A 22,490-nucleotide genomic window follows, 5' to 3' on the forward strand; every position below is an offset into this window, starting at 1 on the left:
AACAACATTTATCAGTGATAATAACACGAGGTTTGAATAATTCAAAACATAATTTATTAGTCAGGTAAATGTATTATGCCAAATTCAATCGGTCAATTCATAAACGATCAATACAAAACATCAAATTATCAAAGACAAATCCAAGATGAAAAAGATGCATACCTGACTTCAAAAATATACATAACATGGAGCAAGCCATGTTATGGGCTGATCTGGTTAGGCAGAATCGCCCTGAATCTTTCTCAGACCTTACCTTAAATAATCCAAGAATTCCCTCAAGGAAGGGGGTGTGAATAACAAAAGGCATTCACACTTAGGGAAAAGTCACACCCTTCACAGTGGTTCAAAAGATGCCTGAAGTTATATATTAATTGTTTTTTATTATGTCTATTTCTGAGACAATGAGACCATTGTACCAATCGCACTGAGACATTTCAAATGATATCAAACATGATAGTTAAAGTCAGTTTGGTTAATCTAGAACATTCAAACATTGAAATGACCATATGTGAGATGGGGTGGATGAAGCCGAGTTTCAGCAGACTCAGATGCAAATGCAGCAGGAATGAGTTTTTCCCGCATTCCCACCTGCTGGGTTGTTTATTCACCAGTCTCTGTTTTCAGCTCATGTTTTGAATTGTCAAAGATATCAAAATATTTGCAATATTTCAACTCTTACAGTGTTTTAGCAAGTTATCACAAATCCTGATGCAGGTTATAAGGGCTGTTCAATCACTGGTGATTTACATGCATAGCCTTTACTAGTGATGGCTGCTTTCAATGCACTGCTTCTTTTTACAATTTGTGATTGGAAGCATGCATCATATTGGGAAGGTCACATCATTTCAGTAAACAGGGCGTCATTGCATCATTACTGTTTTAAAATAATTAGAACATTCAATGATGCTCTGGTTTCCATGATTTGGATAAACTAAATTGGCCGTAGTGGATGAATGTATGGATGTTTCCCAGCACTAGTGTACTCTCAGTGCTGGGTGGAGGTTGCTTTATCTACCGCATAAAACATATACCAGAGTAAATGGTAGTTCATTCTACTGTTTAGACCCCTGATAAATCAGGAACTATAAGCTGGAGGAAAATAAGTGAGATCATAAATGTTGCAACAACTAATCATCACAGCGAGATTTTTGTACCAATTTCACCCAGAATGTAAACAGAATAACCTTCTTTCTGACGGTTTTTAAGTGTACTGCACATGTATGAAATTAAGAAATCTACAATGAATTCTCAACTTACAAGGGTCCATTTGTGGGCAGTTTTTCGCAAGCCATCTCTATATTCTTTCATGCCTCAATGAGTTAAATGTGTACTTTCTAACCTCTTCAAACAATCTCTTGTAGTCTTTCTTTGAGTAGAGTATGAACTGATGACCCAAAGATATATATATATATATATATATATATATATATATATATATATATATATATATATATATATATATATATATATATATATATATATATACAGGCCCGGATTGGCTAATCAGGAGGACCGGGAGAATTCCCGGTGGGCCGGTCCGTTTTTTGGCCGCAAGGGCCAGTGTCCCTAGCTCCAGAATCTGTTGCTCTCAGGAGTCACACTTTTTAAATTAATTTATTTATTTACTTGACCACAGTCTTCTTATTCATTATTTTATCGCAGCTCTGCTCTTTTTATAATTCAATTCAATTCAGCTTTATTTGTATAGCGCTTTTACAATGTAGATTGTGTCAAAGCAGCTTCACATAAATGGTTATAGTAACTGGAACAGTGTGGTTCAGTAACTGGAACAGTGTGGTTCAGGTTTTAGTGTTTAAGTTCAGTTCAGTTCAGTTTAGCTCAGTTCAGTGTGATTTAATCATTACTGAGAGTTCAAACACTGAAGAGCCAATTCATCGATGCGTAGCTCTACCAATCCTGAACCATGCGAGGCAGTGGCGACAGCGGAGAGGGATAAAAAACTTCACCTGATGCGAGTGAAGAAAAAAAACCTTGAGAGAACCAGACTCAGTTGGGCACGACCATTTTAATTTCTCCGCTGGCCAAAAGTCTTGTGCAGAACTTCATTCGCCGTGGTTTATGCTGGAAGATGGCCTCAATGAAGACTCGTCTGTCCCTGGAGCGTCGCTGGAATCAGACTCATGTTCTCCACTCCCCACGACCATCAGCGCAGCAGCAGCTCAGGATATGGCCTGGTCCCGGATATGGAATCCTTGGGATCATCACGTCGCTGGTCTTGGATCCAATCAGTGACTCCGCCTAATCTGAGGACCTCGGGATGAGTATCCCCAGGTGAAAATAGAGAATAAAGAAAATAATTAGCGTAGCTGCTGTTCATAGTGTATATAAGCAAGATGCAGAAGCCAGTCTGGAACCCGCTAGGTGATGCATTGAGTGTATGCTTTACTAAACAGATAGGTCTTTAATCTAGTTTTGAACTGGGAGAGTGTGTCTGAGCCTCGGACGTTATCAGGAAGGCTATTCCAGAGTGTAGGAGCCATGAAAGAGAAGGCTCGACCTCCTTTACTTGATTTTGCTATTCTAGGTACTACCAGAAGCCCTGAATTTTGAGATCTTAAAGAGCGAGTTGGTTTGTAGCGAGACAGAAGGTTGGTTAGATAAACAGGAGCTAGATTATTTAGAGCTTTATAGGTGAGAAGTAATATTTTAAATTCAATACGAAACTTAACAGGCAGCCAGTGTAAGGAGGATAAAATTGGGGTTATATGATCATATTTTCTAGACCTGGTCAGAACTCTGGCTGCTGCATTTTGTACTAATTGAAGTTTGTTAATAGAGGATGCTGGGCAGCCAGCAAATAGATCATTACAGTAATCCAGTCTCGAAGTCATAAAAGCATGGACTAGCTTTTCTGCATCTGAGATGGATAGCATATTTCGTAATTTAGCGATATTTCTCAGATGAAAGAAGGCAGTTTTTGTGACATGGGATATATGGTTTTTAAAAGTTAGATTGCTGTCTAATATGACACCCAAATCTTTTATAGTAGAGCTAAAGCTAACTTTGTATCCCTCTAATTGTAAATTGAGTTGCGAGATCTGCTGTGTGCAAGATTTAGGCCCAATAAGTAATAATTCTGTTTTGTCGAAGTTTAAGAGAAGAAAATTGTTGGTCATCCAGTCTTTGATGTCTTTGATACACTCAGTTAGTTTAGAAAGTTCAGACGTCTCGTCAGGTTTAGTTGAAATATATAATTGAGTATCATCTGCATAGCAGTGAAAGCTGATCCCATGTCTTCTAATAATGTCTCCCAGAGGTAGTGCTACGGGCCCCAGGCGCGGTGGCCGCAATAACAAAAAGAATTGTGATCTGTAAAATGAATGAAAACACTGAGACGAAAGCAAGACAGGACCATGCGCTTCTTTCTCCAGATTACGTCTATTAAATCATTTAAACTCAAATACATCTTTTACAATAAATGCATTCTCTGTCTAGCATTTTCACTGCATATTAAACACAAATAAAGTGCATTTACATGAATTAGCTTCACCAATCAGATATATAAAATCTTACTGCTGCACATTCACTCAAATCAGAGTAGATATCCTACTAGTTACCAACAACAGTGCAATATTGCATTAATTTCCCTGAGATATAGTACTATCACACATGTAAATCATTCAAAAGTATTATTTAACACTCAAAAATACACTGTATGTGCCAGAAGTTAGCTTAATTTAACTGGGACATTGCATTTGAAAGTGTACAGTAACTTTAACAGACCTTATGAAATAACACTGAAGAAATAAAGCTATTAGTAGTAATAATATTATCAAAACTGTAAACAAAATAGCATATATTTATATATAAAACTCTCATATGCTTCCTTAACACACTATTATGAATTCACTCTGCTTTAAAACAGCTCACTGAACATGTAAACACATATTGGGAGACTTTAAGCAACAACTGGAGCGATCTGTGTTGCTTTCAAGCAAAAGATAAAGTGTTTAAATTTAATTTACACTACAGCCGGACTGAATGACCGCGCGCCAACAAACTCTCGCGATAATAGCGCCATTAGCTATTAGATAACATACACCATTACCTAAAGTGTTTCATCTTTAATTTACCCAAAAGTTACCCGAATCTTCACTGTACGGTTTCCAACAAATATATTCTTTACACAACGTCTAAAACTTTATCCTTTGACAGTTTTAACACAGTACTGACCTGTAAAATAAATGAAAACACTGAGACGAAAGCAAGACAGGACCATGCGCTTCTTTCTCCAGATTACGTCTAACCAGAAACCAGGGGTTTCGTCAGTATACGCACCCGGGAACAAATAATCGCATTAAAGGTTCCGGTCCCCCTATGCTGTCTCATTCATTATTACTCTTTTTTTTTCCTTTTGCAGGACATTGCACTAAATGACAAATATCAATTTGCTGAATTAATAAAAGATGCTAGTCTTAATTTAAATGAATAAACAGTATTATCTATTTATAGAATATATATATATCACCAAATGTGGTTGCACAAATTTGGGTGCACCACACGCTCCCCAGCAATAAAAGTGGCTCCTGACACTTCAGTTAAACAACTGACAGATAACAATACACATAGCAACAATTACCATCTATGAACTTTCAAAAGTCTCAAAACAATCTCTTATGCAGTGTCTCTGAACTTTTACTTAGTGTCTTTTACTTCAAAAGCAAGCAACTGCATATGGCATTTGCAAGTAAGGATTCGATGTAATGGGAGGGGGTTGGGGATAAAAGGCATGGTAATGCAATAAAGGATACATAGTCGGCTGGACGTTGACTGTGTTAACAGTAGGGCAAGTCCGATAGTCTGGCTGGCCTAGTGATGGATAAGTGAATATCCTCTTTGGTTGTCTCTGCCTAGTGGACTGTCTCAAGCGGGGTGGTGTCTCTAGGTTTAGGTCCTGTTCTGGTCCAAGACATGATACTGGTTGAGGGCTATACTCTTGGATCTCCATTTCCTCATGAAGCTGAGGTTCCTCCTGGACATCATCTGACAGAGGTAAGTCTGCACTTTCCACATTATCCCTGCTTATCACTTGTTCCTTTTCAGCATTCATGTATGTGTCCTGCTCCACTTGGGAATTCTTGTGTGACTCTGGTCTGTGATGTGGCACAATGTGGGTTGGCTTAGTTGCTTGTGGGTGTTCAATTTGAGGATGGTTAACAGGAGCGGGAAACCAGTAGAGAGGTGTCTCACCTTCCGAATCACTGTTTTCTGGGCTTTGTGATAGGTCAGGAGTTTTTGATCTTTCTTTGGGCCTTTTATCTCTCCTCTGTGGCTTGGCAGTGGGGTGCTGAACTATGTCTACAGGCAAGTCATTTACCTGCAACAACAAGTTCCTGTGTAATGTACGGAATGGACGTCCTCCTGTCTCCGGACTTACTTTGTACACTGGATTGTCTCCAACTTGCTCTCTCACAATGTAAATGGTCTGTTCCCAGTAAGGTCTTAATTTGCCAGGCCCACCTCTTTCGTTAAGATTGCGCACCAGTACTCTGTCTCCAGGCTGTAGTGTTACTCCCTTGCATCTTTTGTCATAGTGTACTTTACCCTTAAGGCTTGACTGTTGACTGTTTGTGTTTGCTATGCGGTATGCCTCCGCCATCTTCCCTTTCCACTTATCAGCAAATCCGTGTGGTGTTTCATCATCTGCTGTCTGGAGGCCAAAAAGAAGATCTACAGGAAGACGGGGATGTCTGCCGTACATCAGGTAATGTGGTGAAAACCCTGTGGCCTCATGCTTAGTACAATTATAAGCGTGAATGTCATGGGGCAAATGGTCCTTCCAATTTTGTTTCTCCTTTTCTCCCAAGGTACGAAGCATCTGTAACAGAGTCCGATTCAGTCGTTCGACGGGGTTGCCTTGAGGATGGTATGGGGAGGTCCTTGAGTGGCCCACACCGCCGAGTTGTCTGAGAGATTTGAAAAGTTCATTTTCAAATTCTCGGCCCTGATTATGGTGGAGTTTAGATGGGTATCCGAACTTTGGAATGAAATCATTAAAAAGACGGTCTGCTGCTGTCTTAGCTGCCTTATTTTTAGTGGGGTACGCCTGGGCGAACCTGGTGAAATGGTCCACCAAAACTAGAATATACTCAAAGCCACCCTTGCAAGACTCTAAGTGGAGAAAGTCAATACAAACTAGGTCAAGTGGGGCGTTGGATGTAATGCTTCCCATGGGTGCTCTTTCATGTGTTGCCGGTCTCTTTTGTTTGATACAGGGGCATTTCCTCTTGACATATTCCTCAATCTCTCGCTTCATGAAAGCCCAATAGAAACGCTCCCTGGCCAGACTCAAGACTTTCTCTACGCCTACGTGGCCCATGTTGTTATGAAGGTGTGTGAGAGCTACTTGTTTATAAACAGAGGGCAAGACCAACTGTTTTCGTTCTGTGGTCTTTCTGTACAGAAGGCCATTCTCTATGTATAATCGACTCCATTCTCTTAAAAGTCTTTTGGTGTTAGTGTCAGCTTTAGCTCGGTTATCTTCTGATAGTGTGATGTCATTTACCTTCATTTCTAGGACTTTCCCAATCACCGGATCTGCCATTTGCTTTTGGACTAATTCATCATGACTGATAGTCTGCAGTGGCTCTTTGAGGGGCTGATCTAAGGAAGCAAGGCTGAGGGCCGCGACCCATGGTACATCTCCTTGTTTTGCTCTCCTGTTCCCTTCCCAAACTGCATTGACTGCGTCTTGTGACAGTTCCTCCGAGCACTCTTTTATGAAGGTATTGATGTCAAGTGGACAGCGAGACAACACATCTGCATCAATGTTGACTTTCCCTGGGCGATACTTTATATCAAAGCGGAAGTCGGCCAGTTGTCCCACCCAGCGGTGTCCGACAGCATTTAGCTTAGCTGTGCTTAAAACATAGGTTAGGGGATTGTTATCTGTGAAAATTGTGAAATGGGGTGCATAGAACAGATAATCTTTGAATTTGTCGCAAACTGCCCACTTGAGGGCTAAAAACTCTAGTTTTCCGCTGTGCAAGTGGTAGTTTTGTTCGGCAGGTGTTAGAGTGCGTGAGCCGTAACCTATTACTCTCATCTTGTTGTCCTGATTCTGATACAGAACTGCTCCTAGACCTTTCTGCGATGCATCTGTATGAAGTATTAAGGGGCAAGTGAAGTCAGGATAGGCTAACACTGGTGGCTGGGTCAACATGTCAATCAAGCGCTCAATAGTATCTTGGTGCTCTCGTTCCCAATGTATTGGAGCTCGAGAGGACTGTTGGGGATGCTTTGTTTTGCCTTTGGCTGGTTTGGTGTGGGATATGTCAGTCTTGACTTGAAGCAGATCATATAGAGGTTTTGCAATACGTGAAAAGTCTTGCACATAGGTTCGATAATAGCTTAGGAATCCCAGGAGTTGTCTGACATCTCCTACTGTCTGGGGTGTCCTGTGTTTGAGTGCTTGCACTGCCTCAATATCTTTAGGGTCCACTTTCACTCCCTCAGCAGACACTAGGCGACCAACATACCGAACCTCTTTTCGGAACAACTCACACTTTTCTGGTTTTAGTTTGACTCCATGGCGTTGTAGGGCCTTGAGAACTTTCCGCAACACTTGGACATGTTCTTCGAATGACTTTGAAAAACAGAGCACATCATCAAGGTAAGGAATACAACACTCATCCCGCAGTGTATCTAGCATTTCCTCCATACTCCGTTGGAAGGCCGCCGGTGCATTGGACAAACCGAAGGGTATTCGCACCCACTCATAGAGCCCCCATGGGGTTGTAAATGCAGTAAGGTACCTTGATCCTTCAGCGATGAACCCTTGATGATATGCTTTGCCTTGGTCCAGGATTTAGAACCAGCTGTATCCTCCAAGTGAGTCTGTGAGGTCCTGGATTCGCGGAAGTGGATGTTTGTCTGGGACTGTTTTGTTGTTTAGGAGGCGGTAGTCGATGCACAAGCGTAGCGTTCCATCCCTCTTCCTCACACAGATGACAGGGGCTGCATAGGGGGACTGAGATTTTACAACCCACCCTTTAACTAACAGTTCTTGGATGTACTCCTTGACTTCCCTGTAAAGAGGTTTTGGGATAGATGCATAGGCTCTCTGCACTGGGGTGTCATCCTTAAGTCTGATTTCCATTTGTAGTGAGGGAATACAACCTATATCACCACTGTCACGAGAAAATGCTTGACACTCTTCAACTAATACCTGTTCAACTGACTTTTGCTGATCTGGACTGAGGTGAGTAAGGTTAACTGGTGGCAGCCAAGAATCAGTTGGGGAATCACAAGGAGGGGTGGTTTTGTCTACACCTGTAGCATATATTGTGATTGGTGTAGATTGGCTTGAGGTTGTTTCTAGTGTTTCTGTTTCATTTAGTTTGGCAACATGTTGGATTGTTCCCAGCACTGTCCGTTTTGGCAGGATCACATCATCTTTTGAGTGATTGGATATGGGGATCTTAACATAAGGTCTTTGTGTCATGTTAACTCCTAATAGTCCCTCTCCTATACTCAGATGTCTTAAAGCAACATTATCTTCAACGGGTTCATACAGGACAAAGGGGTCAGTGATGCCAAAGTTTGGAGGTACCCTGCACCATACTTGGATCGCTTTTCCAGCTGGGATAATGACATTGTCTTTGCCAACCCTCACTGTGGCTGGGGTACAGTCTGTTTGTTGCGGCACCTGTAAGAAATTGACTATGGCCGCCACTTGCTCCTCATCAACTTCAAAAGCTCTGCGTAGAAGGCTGTAAAGTACGGCATTAGCATCCCTATCTGATTGATGTCTTTGGATGATAACACCAAGCACATTTGCTCCGACTAATGGTTGAGGAAGTGGCAACTGACTGACTAAAAATGGGGCTTTTACTGTGAGATTGGGGTCTTCGTGGCCAGCGAGTGTAACTGTGAGTTCAACCCATCCATCATATGGGACTGTTTGGCCATTAACCGCATAAACCTCGAGTTCATCATCCATCAATTCTCCCAGAGGCCTTACAGGATGGTTGGTGATGTACTTCTTAGCCCACTGTCTGTCTACTATGCTTACTTGGGAGCCAGAGTCGAACAATACAGTTACAGGGTAGCCACTAATCGAACACTTTAAGGTACTCTTCTTACCTACTAGGGGTACTTGACAAGTTTTAATGCTTTGACAAGAGTATATGTGGGGTTCCTTCTGATGTCTGGTGCATTGTTTTGCAGGTTGTATTGGAGCAGGCTTTACAGACTGGGACAGAGGGTCTGTGCTGGCCTCTGGCTGTCCCTCGACAGAGACCGGTTCCCGTTTCCCTGAGTCCTCGTCCGCTTTAGACACCCAACTGCTCGATGTCCAGACTCGCCGCACACAAAGCAATGGCTACAGTCCTGGAGGTTTAGCTCGGTGCACTTTTGACAGAGGAACATTTTCTTTGAAGGAGCTATGTGTTGGTTGGTGGGAGGTTGAGAGGTATGGCTGTACTGTTGTTGGGGGAATGGACTTGAGTTGGGGTAGGGGGGATTCTGAGTGGCTGGGGGCGGGAAAAATTGGTGTTGATTTGTCGTTTTAAGTTCCATTAAGCTGGCTACCATATCGGTTAAGGTTTGTACCTTGGCTGCGAGGTGTTGAATTGTTTGGGCAGTGTTCTGTCCTTTGGCTGGGATTGTTTCCTTTGTTTCAAGTACAGCACTCTGGGCCTGTAAATGCTTTTGGCGAGTTACCTGACCTAGCCTACGCTGATGTTCGTTCTTGTGACTAATTATTCTGGTGACTTCTCGTAGTATTTCTTCATCAGCAACATTGTTGTTTAAAGTAAGGGGTCTTAATTTTTGCCTCAAGTCTGCATACTTAACGCCCAAACCTTGGTAGACTGTGTGAAGGAACACTTTCTGTATAGTCTTTGGGTCATAGGAAATGTCTGTGTTCGCCTGTTTGGACTGAAAGATGAGTTTTTGCTTAAGTCCAATCATACGGTACAGAAATTGTTGGGGTGACTCTTGTTCGGTTTGCCTTGCACACATTAGTTCCTGGAACATTTCAGTTACTGCTTTTTCTCCAAGGTGGGACCTCAGAAAGCACTGAAGTTCAAAAATTGACAGTTCATCTTTTAGCATAAGCATATCTCTAAAGGTGCCAGGTTTGACAATTCTCAGTACGCCCCTAACAACTTCCGCTTCTGTAAATCCTTCTTTTAGGCCCTCATTAATCTGTTTAGTGAGGCTGTTGTAGCTGATGTCAGAGCTGTTGTCCCCAATCTGTCCTCCAAATAATTTGAATTCTCTACGAGGCAGATAGGAAAGGTCTGTTATGGTGGCTGGTCTCTCCTGAGTGAAGTGTGTCCTAGAGCTTACTTGTGGTTGGCTGGGCTGACTGATTGTTGCAGCGGGTTGAGGCACTGTAGCTTCACGCTGCTTCATCTGCTCAATTAGCTCCTCGTACACTCTCTTCAATTCTGCTATTGAATGTGTTTCTATGTTTTCTAATGCATTATCAGACGATGGTGGTGAGTCTGAAATCATGTTATACGAATGGGGAATGGGCGTGGCGAGTGTATTTATTTCAGCTACTTCACTGACTGATGACTCGGTGCTGGAACTCTTTTTAATGATCTGGTCTATTTCGTCATTCAATATTAGGAGCTGACTTAACCCCTCATCCTCTAGCTGTAGCAGTGTGTCAGACTGAATGTAGAAAGTGACATAGTCCATGCAGCTTTCTTCGTCAGTCTGTTTAAACTGGACTGGGTCCACATTGTCTGTAGCAATATTCATGGCTAGCTCGAAGAGCTGTATGTTAGAGAGTGCAAACAAGCGCCTTCTGATGCTCCAGGCCAATTTTCTTAGTTCTGTTGCCATTCTGTTTGTATAATTTTAGTTATTTCTTTTTACCATTTACTGTAGCTCTGTAGTGATAAGTGCGCACTATTCTGTCTTTACAGCAGACCGGTTCCCTTTTGGAGGCGAGGATACCTTTCACTTTTGATCGTCGTCTCTCCTTGGACACCCACTGGCTGGCTTAGCTGAAATAGTGGCCCAATCGTTGTCACGGTCCTTGTATCACTGGATCTGCCCCTCGACGACTGAAGAGGAGAGATCCCGGACGAGCCCCCACAGTTTGTTACGGGCCCCAGGCGCGGTGGCCGCAATAACAAAAAGAATTGTGATCTGTAAAATGAATGAAAACACTGAGACGAAAGCAAGACAGGACCATGCGCTTCTTTCTCCAGATTACGTCTATTAAATCATTTAAACTCAAATACATCTTTTACAATAAATGCATTCTCTGTCTAGCATTTTCACTGCATATTAAACACAAATAAAGTGCATTTACATGAATTAGCTTCACCAATCAGATATATAAAATCTTACTGCTGCACATTCACTCAAATCAGAGTAGATATCCTACTAGTTACCAACAACAGTGCAATATTGCATTAATTTACCTGAGATATAGTACTATCACACATGTAAATCATTCAAAAGTATTATTTAACACTCAAAAATACACTGTATGTGCCAGAAGTTAGCTTAATTTAACTGGGACATTGCATTTGAAAGTGTACAGTACCTTTAACAGACCTTATGAAATAACACTGAAGAAATAAAGCTATTAGTAGTAATAATATTATCAAAACTGTAAACAAAATATCATATATTTATATATAAAACTCTCATATGCTTCCTTAACACACTATTATGAATTCACTCTGCTTTAAAACAGCTCACTGAACATGTAAACACATATTGGGAGACTTTAAGCATCAACTGGAGCGATCTGTGTTGCTTTCAAGCAAAAGATAAAGTGTTTAAATTTAATTTACACTACAGCCGGACTGAATGACCGCGCGCCAACGAACTCTCGCGATAATAGCGCGAGTCATTGCGAGATTACTCGCGGCCCGACCTTACACCATTACCTAAAGTGTTTCATCTTTAATTTACCCAAAAGTTACCCGAATCTTCACTGTACGGTTTCCAACAAATATATTCTTTACACAACGTCTAAAACTTTATCCTTTGACAGTTTTAACACAGTACTGACCTGTAAAATGAATGAAAACACTGAGACGAAAGCAAGACAGGACCATGCGCTTCTTTCTCCAGATTACGTCTAACCAGAAACCAGGGGTTCCATCAGTATACGCACCCGGGAACAAATAATCGCATTAAAGGTTCCGGTCCCCCTATGCTGTCTCATTCATTATTACTCTTTTTTTTCCTTTTGCAGGACATTGCACTAAATGACAAATATCAATTTGCTGAATTAATAAAAGATGCTAGTCTTAATTTAAATGAATAAACAGTATTATCTATTTATAGAATATATATCACCAAATGTGGTTGCACAAATTTGGGTGCACCACAGTAGCATGTAAATTGTAAACAGTAAAGGGCCTAAAACTGATCCTTGAGGCACCCCATACTTTACTGGGCAGATTTGTGAAGGCTGTCCATTAAGATTCACAAACTGGTAGCAGTCAGTTTAGTATGACTTAAACCATTGTAGAGGCTGTCCCTGGACACCTGTAGACTTTAAGCGATTTATGAGGATATTGTGGTCAATGGTATCAAATGCCGCACTAAGATCGAGTAAAACTAATAGCGAGACGCACCCTCGGTCAGCAGCTAAGAGTAAATCGTTGGTTATTTTCACTAAGGCGGTTTCTGTACTGTGGTGAGCCCTGAAACCTGACTGAAACACTTCAAAAATATTGTTCGTCTGCAGAAAAGAGCATAATTGAGTGGAAACAACTTTTTCTAGTATTTTAGACATAAATGGAAGATTTGAAATAGGCCTATAGTTAGCTAAGTTGTTGGTGTCTAGTTGCGGTTTCTTAATAATAGGCTTAATAACAGCTAGCTTGTAAGAGTTTGGAACATGGCCTATAGATAAAGAAGAGTTGATAATGTTAAGAAGAGGTTCTCCTGTAGCAGGTAGCAGCTCTTTCAGTAATTTTGTTGGAATTGAGTCCAGCATACACGTAGCTGGTTTAGAGCTATTTAAAATTTTTACTAACTCTTCATGTTCTATGATTTTGAAGCAGTGTAGGTTATTATTATGATTTAATGAAATATTTACAGGATTTGGAGTATAAGCCGGTGCAGAAAGTTTGGCATCTTCTATTTTCTGTCTAAAGCCTTCTATTTTATTACTGAAAAAAATTTATGAAGTCATCACTACTAATTTGCGGTGGAGTAGTTTGTTCCAAGGATGACCGATTATTTGCTAATTTAGAGATGGTGTTAAATAAAAATCTAGGATTGTTATGATTATTTTCTATCAGTTTGCGCAGGTGCTCGGTCCTGGCAGATTTTAGAGCCCTCCTATAGCTGGACATACTGTCTTTGTACGCAATTCTAAAGACCTCTAAATTAGTTTTTTTCCATTTACGTTCCAGGGCGCGGGTTGCTGTTTTGAGCGCACGAGTATGACTATTATACCATGGTACAGTTTTAATCTCTCTAGCCTTTTTTAATTTGATGGGTGCCACAGTATTTAGTGTGCTAGTAAAGATGGCATCCATACTGCTGGTTACTACATCAAGATCATTTGAGTTTGCGGGTGCATTACGAAATAGAGAGAGATCAGGTAAGTTATTTATAAATTCATCTTTAGTTGACGGAACAATAGTTCTACTAGGGCGGAGTATTGGAGCGGGTTTGCTTATTTCAGGTAAACATAGCTTATATAGTAAGAGGTAGTGATCTGTAATATCATCACTTTGTGGTATAATGTCTACGTCAATAACCTCGATTCCATAAGACAGAATTAGATCTAATGTATGCTTTAAGCGATGGGTTGGACCCACAACGTTTTGCTTTATACCAAGTGAGTGTATTAAATCCATAAACGCGAGCCCTAATGTATCATTAGCGTCATCTATGTGGATGTTAAAGTCACCCACAATTAGCATTTTATCAGTTTTGACTAGTAAGTCAGAAATAAAATCAGAAAATTCTTTTAGAAATTTGACATAGGGTCCTGGGGGTCTATATATGGTGATTAAAGCGAGAGATAACATAGGTTTTTGTATAGTATCTGGAAGCTGAACATTAAGCGATAATACTTCAAAGGAGCTAAACATAAGTCCGTTTCTCTGTTTAATATTAAGGAAATCACTAAAGATTGATGCAACTCCACCACCACGACCAGTTTGACGAGCCTCATGTTTATATAAGAATCCTGGAGGAGTTGCTTCATTTAAGCTAATATAGTCATTTTGTTTCAGCCAGGTTTCAGTTAGACAGAGTGCATAAAGATTGTTTTCTGTTATTATTTCATTTATGATAAGTGCTTTAGGTGCAAGTGACCTGATGTTTAGGAGACCAAGTTTTACGAAATTTGTATTTTCACTTTCTACTGGTTTTTCTGGTTTGATTCTTACTAGATTTTTTCTGGAGCACACAGTACGTTTATTTCTTAATCTAATAATACGAGGAACAGACACAGTCTCTATAGGATTTGCCAGATATGCGTTACTGATGTTTAAGTGGGGTGAACAAGAGTCTAGGTGGCTATAATGTGAATTTTGTGAATTTTTACCTGCTAGTCAGATGGTGCGAAGTAATCTGGAGATGTTGTCCGACAGGATTTATAACCAGCCTGCAGGTTAATAATGTTTAATAATTAATATATGATTATATATTAATTATTATATATTAATAATAATTAATATATGATTATATGATTATGATTAACAGGTTAATAATGATATAAGCCACCTTTCACTGTACAATCGTTGTGGTCCAGTGGTTAGCACGTTAAAATACAACGTCGTCGATCCGGATTTGATCCACGTCTGAGTATGTTATTATTTTCATTTTTACTGTTGAAACATATAATACTGTTTGGGTTGTTGAACATTTGAAGTTTTTAAGCAGCTGTTTTCTCAAAAAAAAAAAGACGTGATAGTGTAATTAGAAACTGAATTGGAAATGATCTTATTTTAATATAGTCAGTCGTGAACTGAGGTGGGCCGGTCTGAGGCTTGAAACTCCAGGGCTGAAAAGGAGTCCCACTCCGGCCCTGTATATATACATTTGTTTTTTGCATAAATCCGTTAAGCAAACTCAGTCCTGATCAAAACTACTAAATTGCTTAGACAATTACAGGATTTTAACTCTAATTTTAACTTTAATTGCCAAATTCATAAATTATGTCACTGATCACTGATTTGATGAAACCACACCAAATGATGTATATTCAATATAAAAACTAATTGTGGACTGGATTTGTTTGCAATTTTAAGTTTTATCAGTCTTGGATATGTGAATAATTAGAAAAAACATTAGCTTTGATGCACTGTTAGATTTTTATTATTTTCACAATTTATTGTTGGTGGCTGTTTTTGTCCCATTGACTTCCATTATAACCTCAGTTTTTGGTTTGCAAAACAATGACACCATATAATCATGCAGGTTTGATTGTTGGTGGTTTTGCTCTTGTGAAAAGGTAAAATTTGTCATTTTTTTCTGTTGATCATCAGTTGGCACCATTAACCTTTAGATAGTCCTGTGCACAAAAAGCTTAATTTCTGGATGTTATATGGAGTGTTAACAGCAAATTAAAGTGTGTGTGTCTGTGAGTGTGTGAGAGTGACCTTTGCACAATTACCTTGATGTGTCTGAGAAAATCTTAGCTTTCAAAACTATAGTACATGGAGTAAACAAAAACAAAGTGTTGGTGTTTTTGCACCATCAAATGTGATTGTAATGAAAGTCAATGGGGCAAAAACAAAAACAGTAAATCAGAGAAAAAAAAATGAAAATCTAACAATGCATCAAAGCCTAGGATGAACATAGAAGCATTGTCTGATTAATAAGCAGTAGGTACATGTGTTCAAAAGAATCTAAAACGCCAAATAGGATGAATCTATGCCGCATATTCTAAAGTAATGCAATCTGTATTTAGCTTTTCGCTTGTACAGTGGCTCTGAACTGTCATAACACCTCTAAAAAGGCTTTTTTCGGACATTACATATTTGTGCATATGTACATAACTGTAACATGTTTTGTTCAAGAACATTTGAGCTGGTTTCAGTTTTTAGCTCTTTGCCTCTTTCATTTTATTTAAAATATATTTAACTTGCTCGTTGAATAAATCCCATTTTGTTATTTAACCTATTATTTTTATGAAACAGTCAAGTTGAATGTTAATTTGCTATGAAGAAAAGGAAATGAATTCTTGTTTGCATGCTGATTTATGTGAAATCGTGAATATAGGTCTATATAATCACCTTGCAATTTTGAAATTATAGCATTTTTACTTTGAGTATAGACTATTCAGTTCATAAGAGCAGTTCAATCTTTTATGAAGTTTGCTGTATAAAAATATAACATTTTGAAATATTTATAATTGTCGGCCTATATATATATCAGCTATTGGCTTCCAAATCTGAAGTTACCAGTTACCTATATCGACCAAAAAATCTCTTAATGCGACATTAGCCCCTTTTTTGAATATACCGGTAAAGTCGTTCCGGTGTTACGGTTTAACTGGTGACCGTGTTAACTGGTGTCCCTTTCCAGATGTAAGCTATTCACGTTTGCAGATTGGCAGATCCCTCACTTTTTTTACAGCAACAAAACATGTCTATACCAAATAAAGATTCTTATTACTTGGTGTCAGTGGCATTGTGAGCATTATTGATTTTAATATCTGTGTAGCAGAACAGTATATAACCAAAATAAATCTAAAAAAAATAATTAGAATTTACATGTCTTCAACAGGATTCAAACCCGTGTAGTGAAAAGGTGTAGCACACATTTCAATGACTTATCTAACTGAGCTACTCGGAAACTCACATATAACGGTCTGTTTTAATATGTTTCTCAGTTAAAGCATGCCTTGCTGTGGTTGTGGACCTGTGTTAACATGTTTCCATCGATGTTAACATGTTTACATGCTGTTTAGTTACATGTACTCGCGTTAACGTGTTTCTACAAACTCTCCCGCTGATAGAATAGCTCTCTGTGACTAAACGATGCTTCATCAGTTGCTCAAACCATGTTTTTTCTTAGCTCTAGACTCATGTCTACCTGTGCCTTTGGAGTCGTGTTAACTCGTGACCCATGCTCATACATGTAACGTAAATAAAGATTTTATCAAAAAAATGAATACAATGACGATATTATTATGCAACATATTATGTCTAATATATATAATATATATTTTATATATAATATTATGCAATCAGAATATAATAGTCCCATTGACTCCTGTTATCCTGTGTCTACAGTCACACGAGCTGATATTTTCTCAGAATAGCTCTAAATGACTACGATGTTCCGCTAAATAAGCATACGTTATAAATCGCAGTCTTCCCCTGATTTTATTTTAAACAGAATTTAAAAAATCAGGCTACATAAACAAAACTTGTACGTGGATTCGAACCTACTAACAAAAGAGACGCAAGAAAGCATTACATATGCTATCAAGTTGAGCTATCAAGCACTGACGAAGACTTAGCAGCATTTAGTAGTTTTATCGGATGTAGCCAAATCATGTTCATATGTGCCTTGAAACAGATGTGACCAAGATAATACATTGAAATGTTGCGATTTTCAATTAATATTCTGTTGCATAATATTATATATGAAATATATATTATATATTAGACATAATATGTTGCATAATAATATCGTCATTGTATTCTTTTTTTTTAAATATAAAATCTTTATTTACGTTACATGTATGAGCATGGGTCACGAGTTAACACGACTCCAAAGGCACAGGTAGACATGAGTCTAGAGCTAAGAAAAAACATGGTTTGAGCAACTGATGAAGCATCGTTTAGTCAGAGAGAGCTATTCTATCAGCGGGAGAGTTTGTAGAATGCATAACTGCATAACTGACAAACATATTAAAACAGACCGCTTCGATTGATGATCCGAGTAGCTCAATTAGATAAGTTGATTGATACGTGTGCTAAACCTTTTCACTACACGGGTACGAATCCTGTTGAAGACGTGTAAATTCTAATTAGTTTTTAGATTTAGTTTGGTTATATACTGTTCTGCTACACAGATATTAAAATCAATAATGCACACAATGACACTGACAACCAAGTAAGAATCTTTATTTGGTATGAACATGTTTTGTTGCTGTGAAAAAGTGACGAATCTGCCAATCTGCAAACGTGAATAGCTTACATCTGGAAAGGGACACCAGTTAAAACGGTCACCAGTTAAACCGTAACACCAGAAATTTTCCAGATATTTACCGGTATCACTTTGTGATAGGGGCTATTAATTATTTTTTTACTGAAACTTGTCTAAAAAAGTGCTTTCTTGGTCTTATCCATATTTTTGCATGTTGTACACACCACGGCCACAACATGAAATAAAAAAAATGCAACTACATTAATTGCGTTAATTTTTTAACGCGTTAATTACTTCAAATTAATCGCATGTGTTAACACACTAATTTTGACAGCATGTTTTCATCCTGAACAAACAAAAGGGTAGTCAATTTAAACAGTGCACAAAGGTTAAGTTAAACACCAGTCTTGTTCATTGATACTCCTAAATGAATGCTAAAACAACACAAAAACACGCAAGTTTACATAGTTTCTGTGAATAAACTGTTTACCAAGACTGTGGCTGTGTCTGAAACCATATACTTCCATGCTATATAGTATGCTAAAATCAGAATGCGAGCCAAGTAGTATGTCCTAGAATTCGAAAATCATTATGTGAGAAGTACCCGAATGACTTACTACTTCTGCCGAGATTCTGGAGTGTGCATTCCATGAACGCTGCGCTGTCTCATGATGCCCCCTGAGAGAAATTATTTTTTATTTTTTTATTAATGCTTAAAACCGTGAGAGAATTCATGAATGGGAGTGAAGCGACGCAACTGACGCAGATCACGTGACCATGACAAAATGTAGATGTAGTACGTTCGAATTCCATTCATACTTTTCACATTCATACTGTATAGACTTTTCTAACGCTCGAGCAGTACGTTTGAATTCAAATGCAATGCCTGCTGAGTGGTAGGCAGTTTTGGACGCAGCCTGTTTCTTTCTGCAGTGACTTTGCAGATCCTTTTCATTCTCAGTGTCAAAATTAAATGTCAACATGGCACATGTGCTGTATAAAGATGTAACAAAAATAGTATGTAAAGTGTACTTTCTCTTTTCTGTTTTAAAGCTTGACTGGCCTTCTGAAGCAGTATTGTGAAATTATTCTTGACCTACCCAAGAAGTGACAGGCAATGGTGAATTCAACAATGACTCTGAAAAATGTGGTTTTCACATTGATAATTTTCCTGATGTGTTTGGTTTTATTGGTTGTACTCATTTTGCACTTTGTTTTGAACAGATTTGAAGAGGGAGTTGTTTATAAACTAGTATGGCTTTTTTTCTAATAGTTAAAAAATATTTTTATGTTTATGATTTTGCATAAGTCGTAATATAATTAAGTATATTGTTTGAGTATTGGAATTGTGGATGCCGTGTTTTACTTGGATTTGCTGGAAGAGCATCTGCTATGTAAAACGTGCTGGAGAAGTTGACGGTTCATTCTGCTGTGATGACTCTGGATTAAAAAAGGGACTAAGCTAAAAAGAAAATAAATGAATGTATTATTATCAATATTATTATTATTACTATAATTAAGAAAATCTGGAAGTTGACTTAGATTCCCGCTCCCGAACGGCAGGTGGCGCAAGTGTAATGTTTATGACGTGCTTTTACCCTAGAGACGTACAGTGATAGATAAAAGCTCCACCCGGTGAAGGCGGCTGATGTTATTGCACTGAGGAGTTGATACACAATAGCGATGGCAAAAATCTCATTTTTTCTCTCCAGCGTCAGTATAACTGTCCTACAGGACATGGAGCCTGACAAGGTAAATTAAACAGCTGTACATCTGACTAATTTAAATCATGCGTAACGTTTTATATATACATGTATGTATATATATATATATATATATATATATACATATATATATATATATATATATATATATATATATATATATATATATATATATATATATATATATATATATATCAACTAATTATTCAATCTAAATCCTGATAAATTCAAATAAAAGTTTGTTCATGTTTTAATTATAAGATCTGCAATCTACCTAAGTTAACGTTAACATTAAAGTTAACATTAAATAGTTTCTAACCTACCGAACTGTTTATTTACTGTGTTTTTCACCACACAACGTCTTTTTACTACAATTATACAAAAAATATGTTAACTTGTTTTAAAACGTTAGACTAACAAAACAATGTAAGTAGGTTTTATGTAACTTTACATTTTTATAATGTCAACCTCGAACAACTTGTGAGGGAATATTACAATGTTTTAATTTCAAAATTAATCGCAAAAAGGAGAAACGGATTATTATTACAAATAGCACATACATAATATTCAAATAGCACATACATTGCAAGGCTTGTCATTTAGAGCATGTGTGTGTGTTTGTGTGTGAAATAACAAAAGAAAGTCAGAATTATATTTACATTTTTTGACTAAGCCTGTCTGTAGAGTTGAGAAATTAATGTTTGGTAATTAATAGAATACAACTAATACAAACCTATATAGAATACAACAAGTGATAACATTTTACCCAATTATATACATCATAATTTAAGACAAACAGAATTTTCAAGTGGTCCTATTATATTTTATTCTTTGCCATTACTTGGTAAAGCCATTTTTAAACTTGTAAAAAAAGGACACACTTGCAAAGTGAATTTATTTATCTCTAGTCAAAATGGATTTGAATGCTTTAATGGTTTAGGTATAGTAACTGTACTGTGGTCTTTGTAAGACTACTATTCATTTCTTTTTACAATACAGATTTCTTCCCTCATTTAAAAGTGCTTTACGTTGTAATTAACATATGCTTAATTTAGATGGCATATATTTGTGTCTGTGGACAGATCTCTGGAAAAGAGAAGGAATATGAATGTGTGGAGCTTGGTGATCTGGACAGAAAAGAGAAGATCCCACGTCGCATTATTCATTTCTCCAGTGGTGAAACCATGGAAGAATACAGTACAGATGAGGAGGAGGACAACAAGCAGAACGCAAAGAAAGACCTTCTGTCCTCCAGAGACGCAGTACGTGTGCTTCAACAAATCTTCTCAATGAAGCTTAAAGATGTCCAAAGTGAGAAATAAAAAGTGTAAAGGTTAAAGTCGTATAGTACATAAATGTAACTTCCATTTTTTCACGTTTGTTTTGAAGTCAAACCTGACGTTGGGCCCTTATGTTTGGTTCCACATGTGGAGAGCAGCTACATCTACTATATCTGGTGAGTCAGTTTTCTGATGAAACTGAAAACTCATGTGGATTGACCAAGGGCTGTGTAATTACTCAAAATTCAATTTTAGTTTATTTTCCAGTAGGTTGGATTTGTTTCTCCACAAAACTTTCAGGAAAAAATCATGGAATATGAGAACTTGTGCTGTTCTAGGAGCTAATAATGAAAATGCATGTCTAACAAATCGAACCTGTGCGTGACAGTGGGCTATATTCTACCTGCAGACTGTTTTTATTGTTATTAAATAATAAAATTCACCTACATCTCTTGACTGATGGACTTTTGTTTCTTTTAATAAGAAACAAATCAAGTTTAGTTCTTATAAAAACTGCTTAAAGAAAAAAAAATGATGTTGTACATTTTATTTGCGCATTTTACTTTAACTTTTGTGAAATATTTTTAAATTTTCATTTAATTGTTTTCAGTTACCTGCTGTGTCTGCTGTGGTACGTACTACAATTGTTGAATTTAATTTGACTGAAATGTATAGGTGCAATAGCAACCTTATGGGACATTCTAGTAACGTGTAGTAATCTGTCCTTGGAAAAAAAAACATAAATTCAGTGAATAAAAAGTATTTCACCCCAAAATAATTCTAAAATGAACTGATTGTTGATAGCCGGCAGCTAGCTCTCTGCAACTCTTAGATGGTCTCACACTGAAGCTAAGTACCTGGGCGGGAGACCACATGGGAAAACTATGTTGCTGCCAGAAGTGGTGTTAATTAGGCCAGCGGGGGACGCTCAACCTGCGGTCTTTGTGGGTCCTAATGCCCCAGTATTGTGAAGGGGACTCTATACTGCTCAGTTAGCACTGTCTTTCAGATTAGATGTTAAACTGAGGTCATGACTCTCTGTGGTTGTTAAAAATCCCAGGATGTAACTCAAAAAAAAAAGTAAGGTTTTAACCCCAGCATCCTGGCCAAATTTGCCCACTGGCCTCTGTCCATCAGGGGCTCCTAATCATCCCCATATCATAACTGGCTTCATCACTGGTGTTTGGTCTGGTGCAGTATGGCTGCCTTCGCGTCATGTAGGTGGATGCTGCACACTGGTGGTGGATGAGGAGATTCCTCCCAATTTGTAAAGAGCTTGTGTCCAGAAAGTGCTTGTTTCTAGAAAAGCGCTATATAAATGTAAGGAATTATTATTACAGTATTTATGCGAGTATTTCTGTAACAGAATATGGCATTCATTTGGTTTTTAGATTTTATTTTTTTTATCTTAACAAATTGACAT

At 38.2% G+C, this 22,490-nt stretch overlaps 1 protein-coding gene across 11 annotated transcripts in view; it reads left to right on the plus strand.

Annotated features, from left to right (window-relative positions):
• Positions 1-19,700: 19,700 nt before the first annotated feature.
• Positions 19,701-22,490, plus strand: part of fam177a1b (family with sequence similarity 177 member A1b) — a 65,551-nt gene continuing 62,761 nt past the window's right edge. For 4 of the 11 annotated variants that reach the window (XM_087297848.1, XM_087297849.1, XM_087297852.1 and 1 more), the window contains exons 1-3: positions 19,701-19,815; positions 20,870-21,049; positions 21,177-21,243. In XM_087297848.1, the coding sequence (XP_087153974.1) occupies positions 19,747-19,815; positions 20,870-21,049; positions 21,177-21,243 (316 nt within the window). In that variant the 5' untranslated portion in view covers positions 19,701-19,746. 11 annotated transcript variants of the gene reach the window in all.

This window comes from Danio rerio, chromosome 20 (assembly GCF_052040795.2).
Source record: "Danio rerio strain M-AB ecotype USA chromosome 20, GRCz13ab, whole genome shotgun sequence".
Taxonomy (NCBI): Eukaryota; Metazoa; Chordata; class Actinopteri; order Cypriniformes; family Danionidae; genus Danio; species Danio rerio.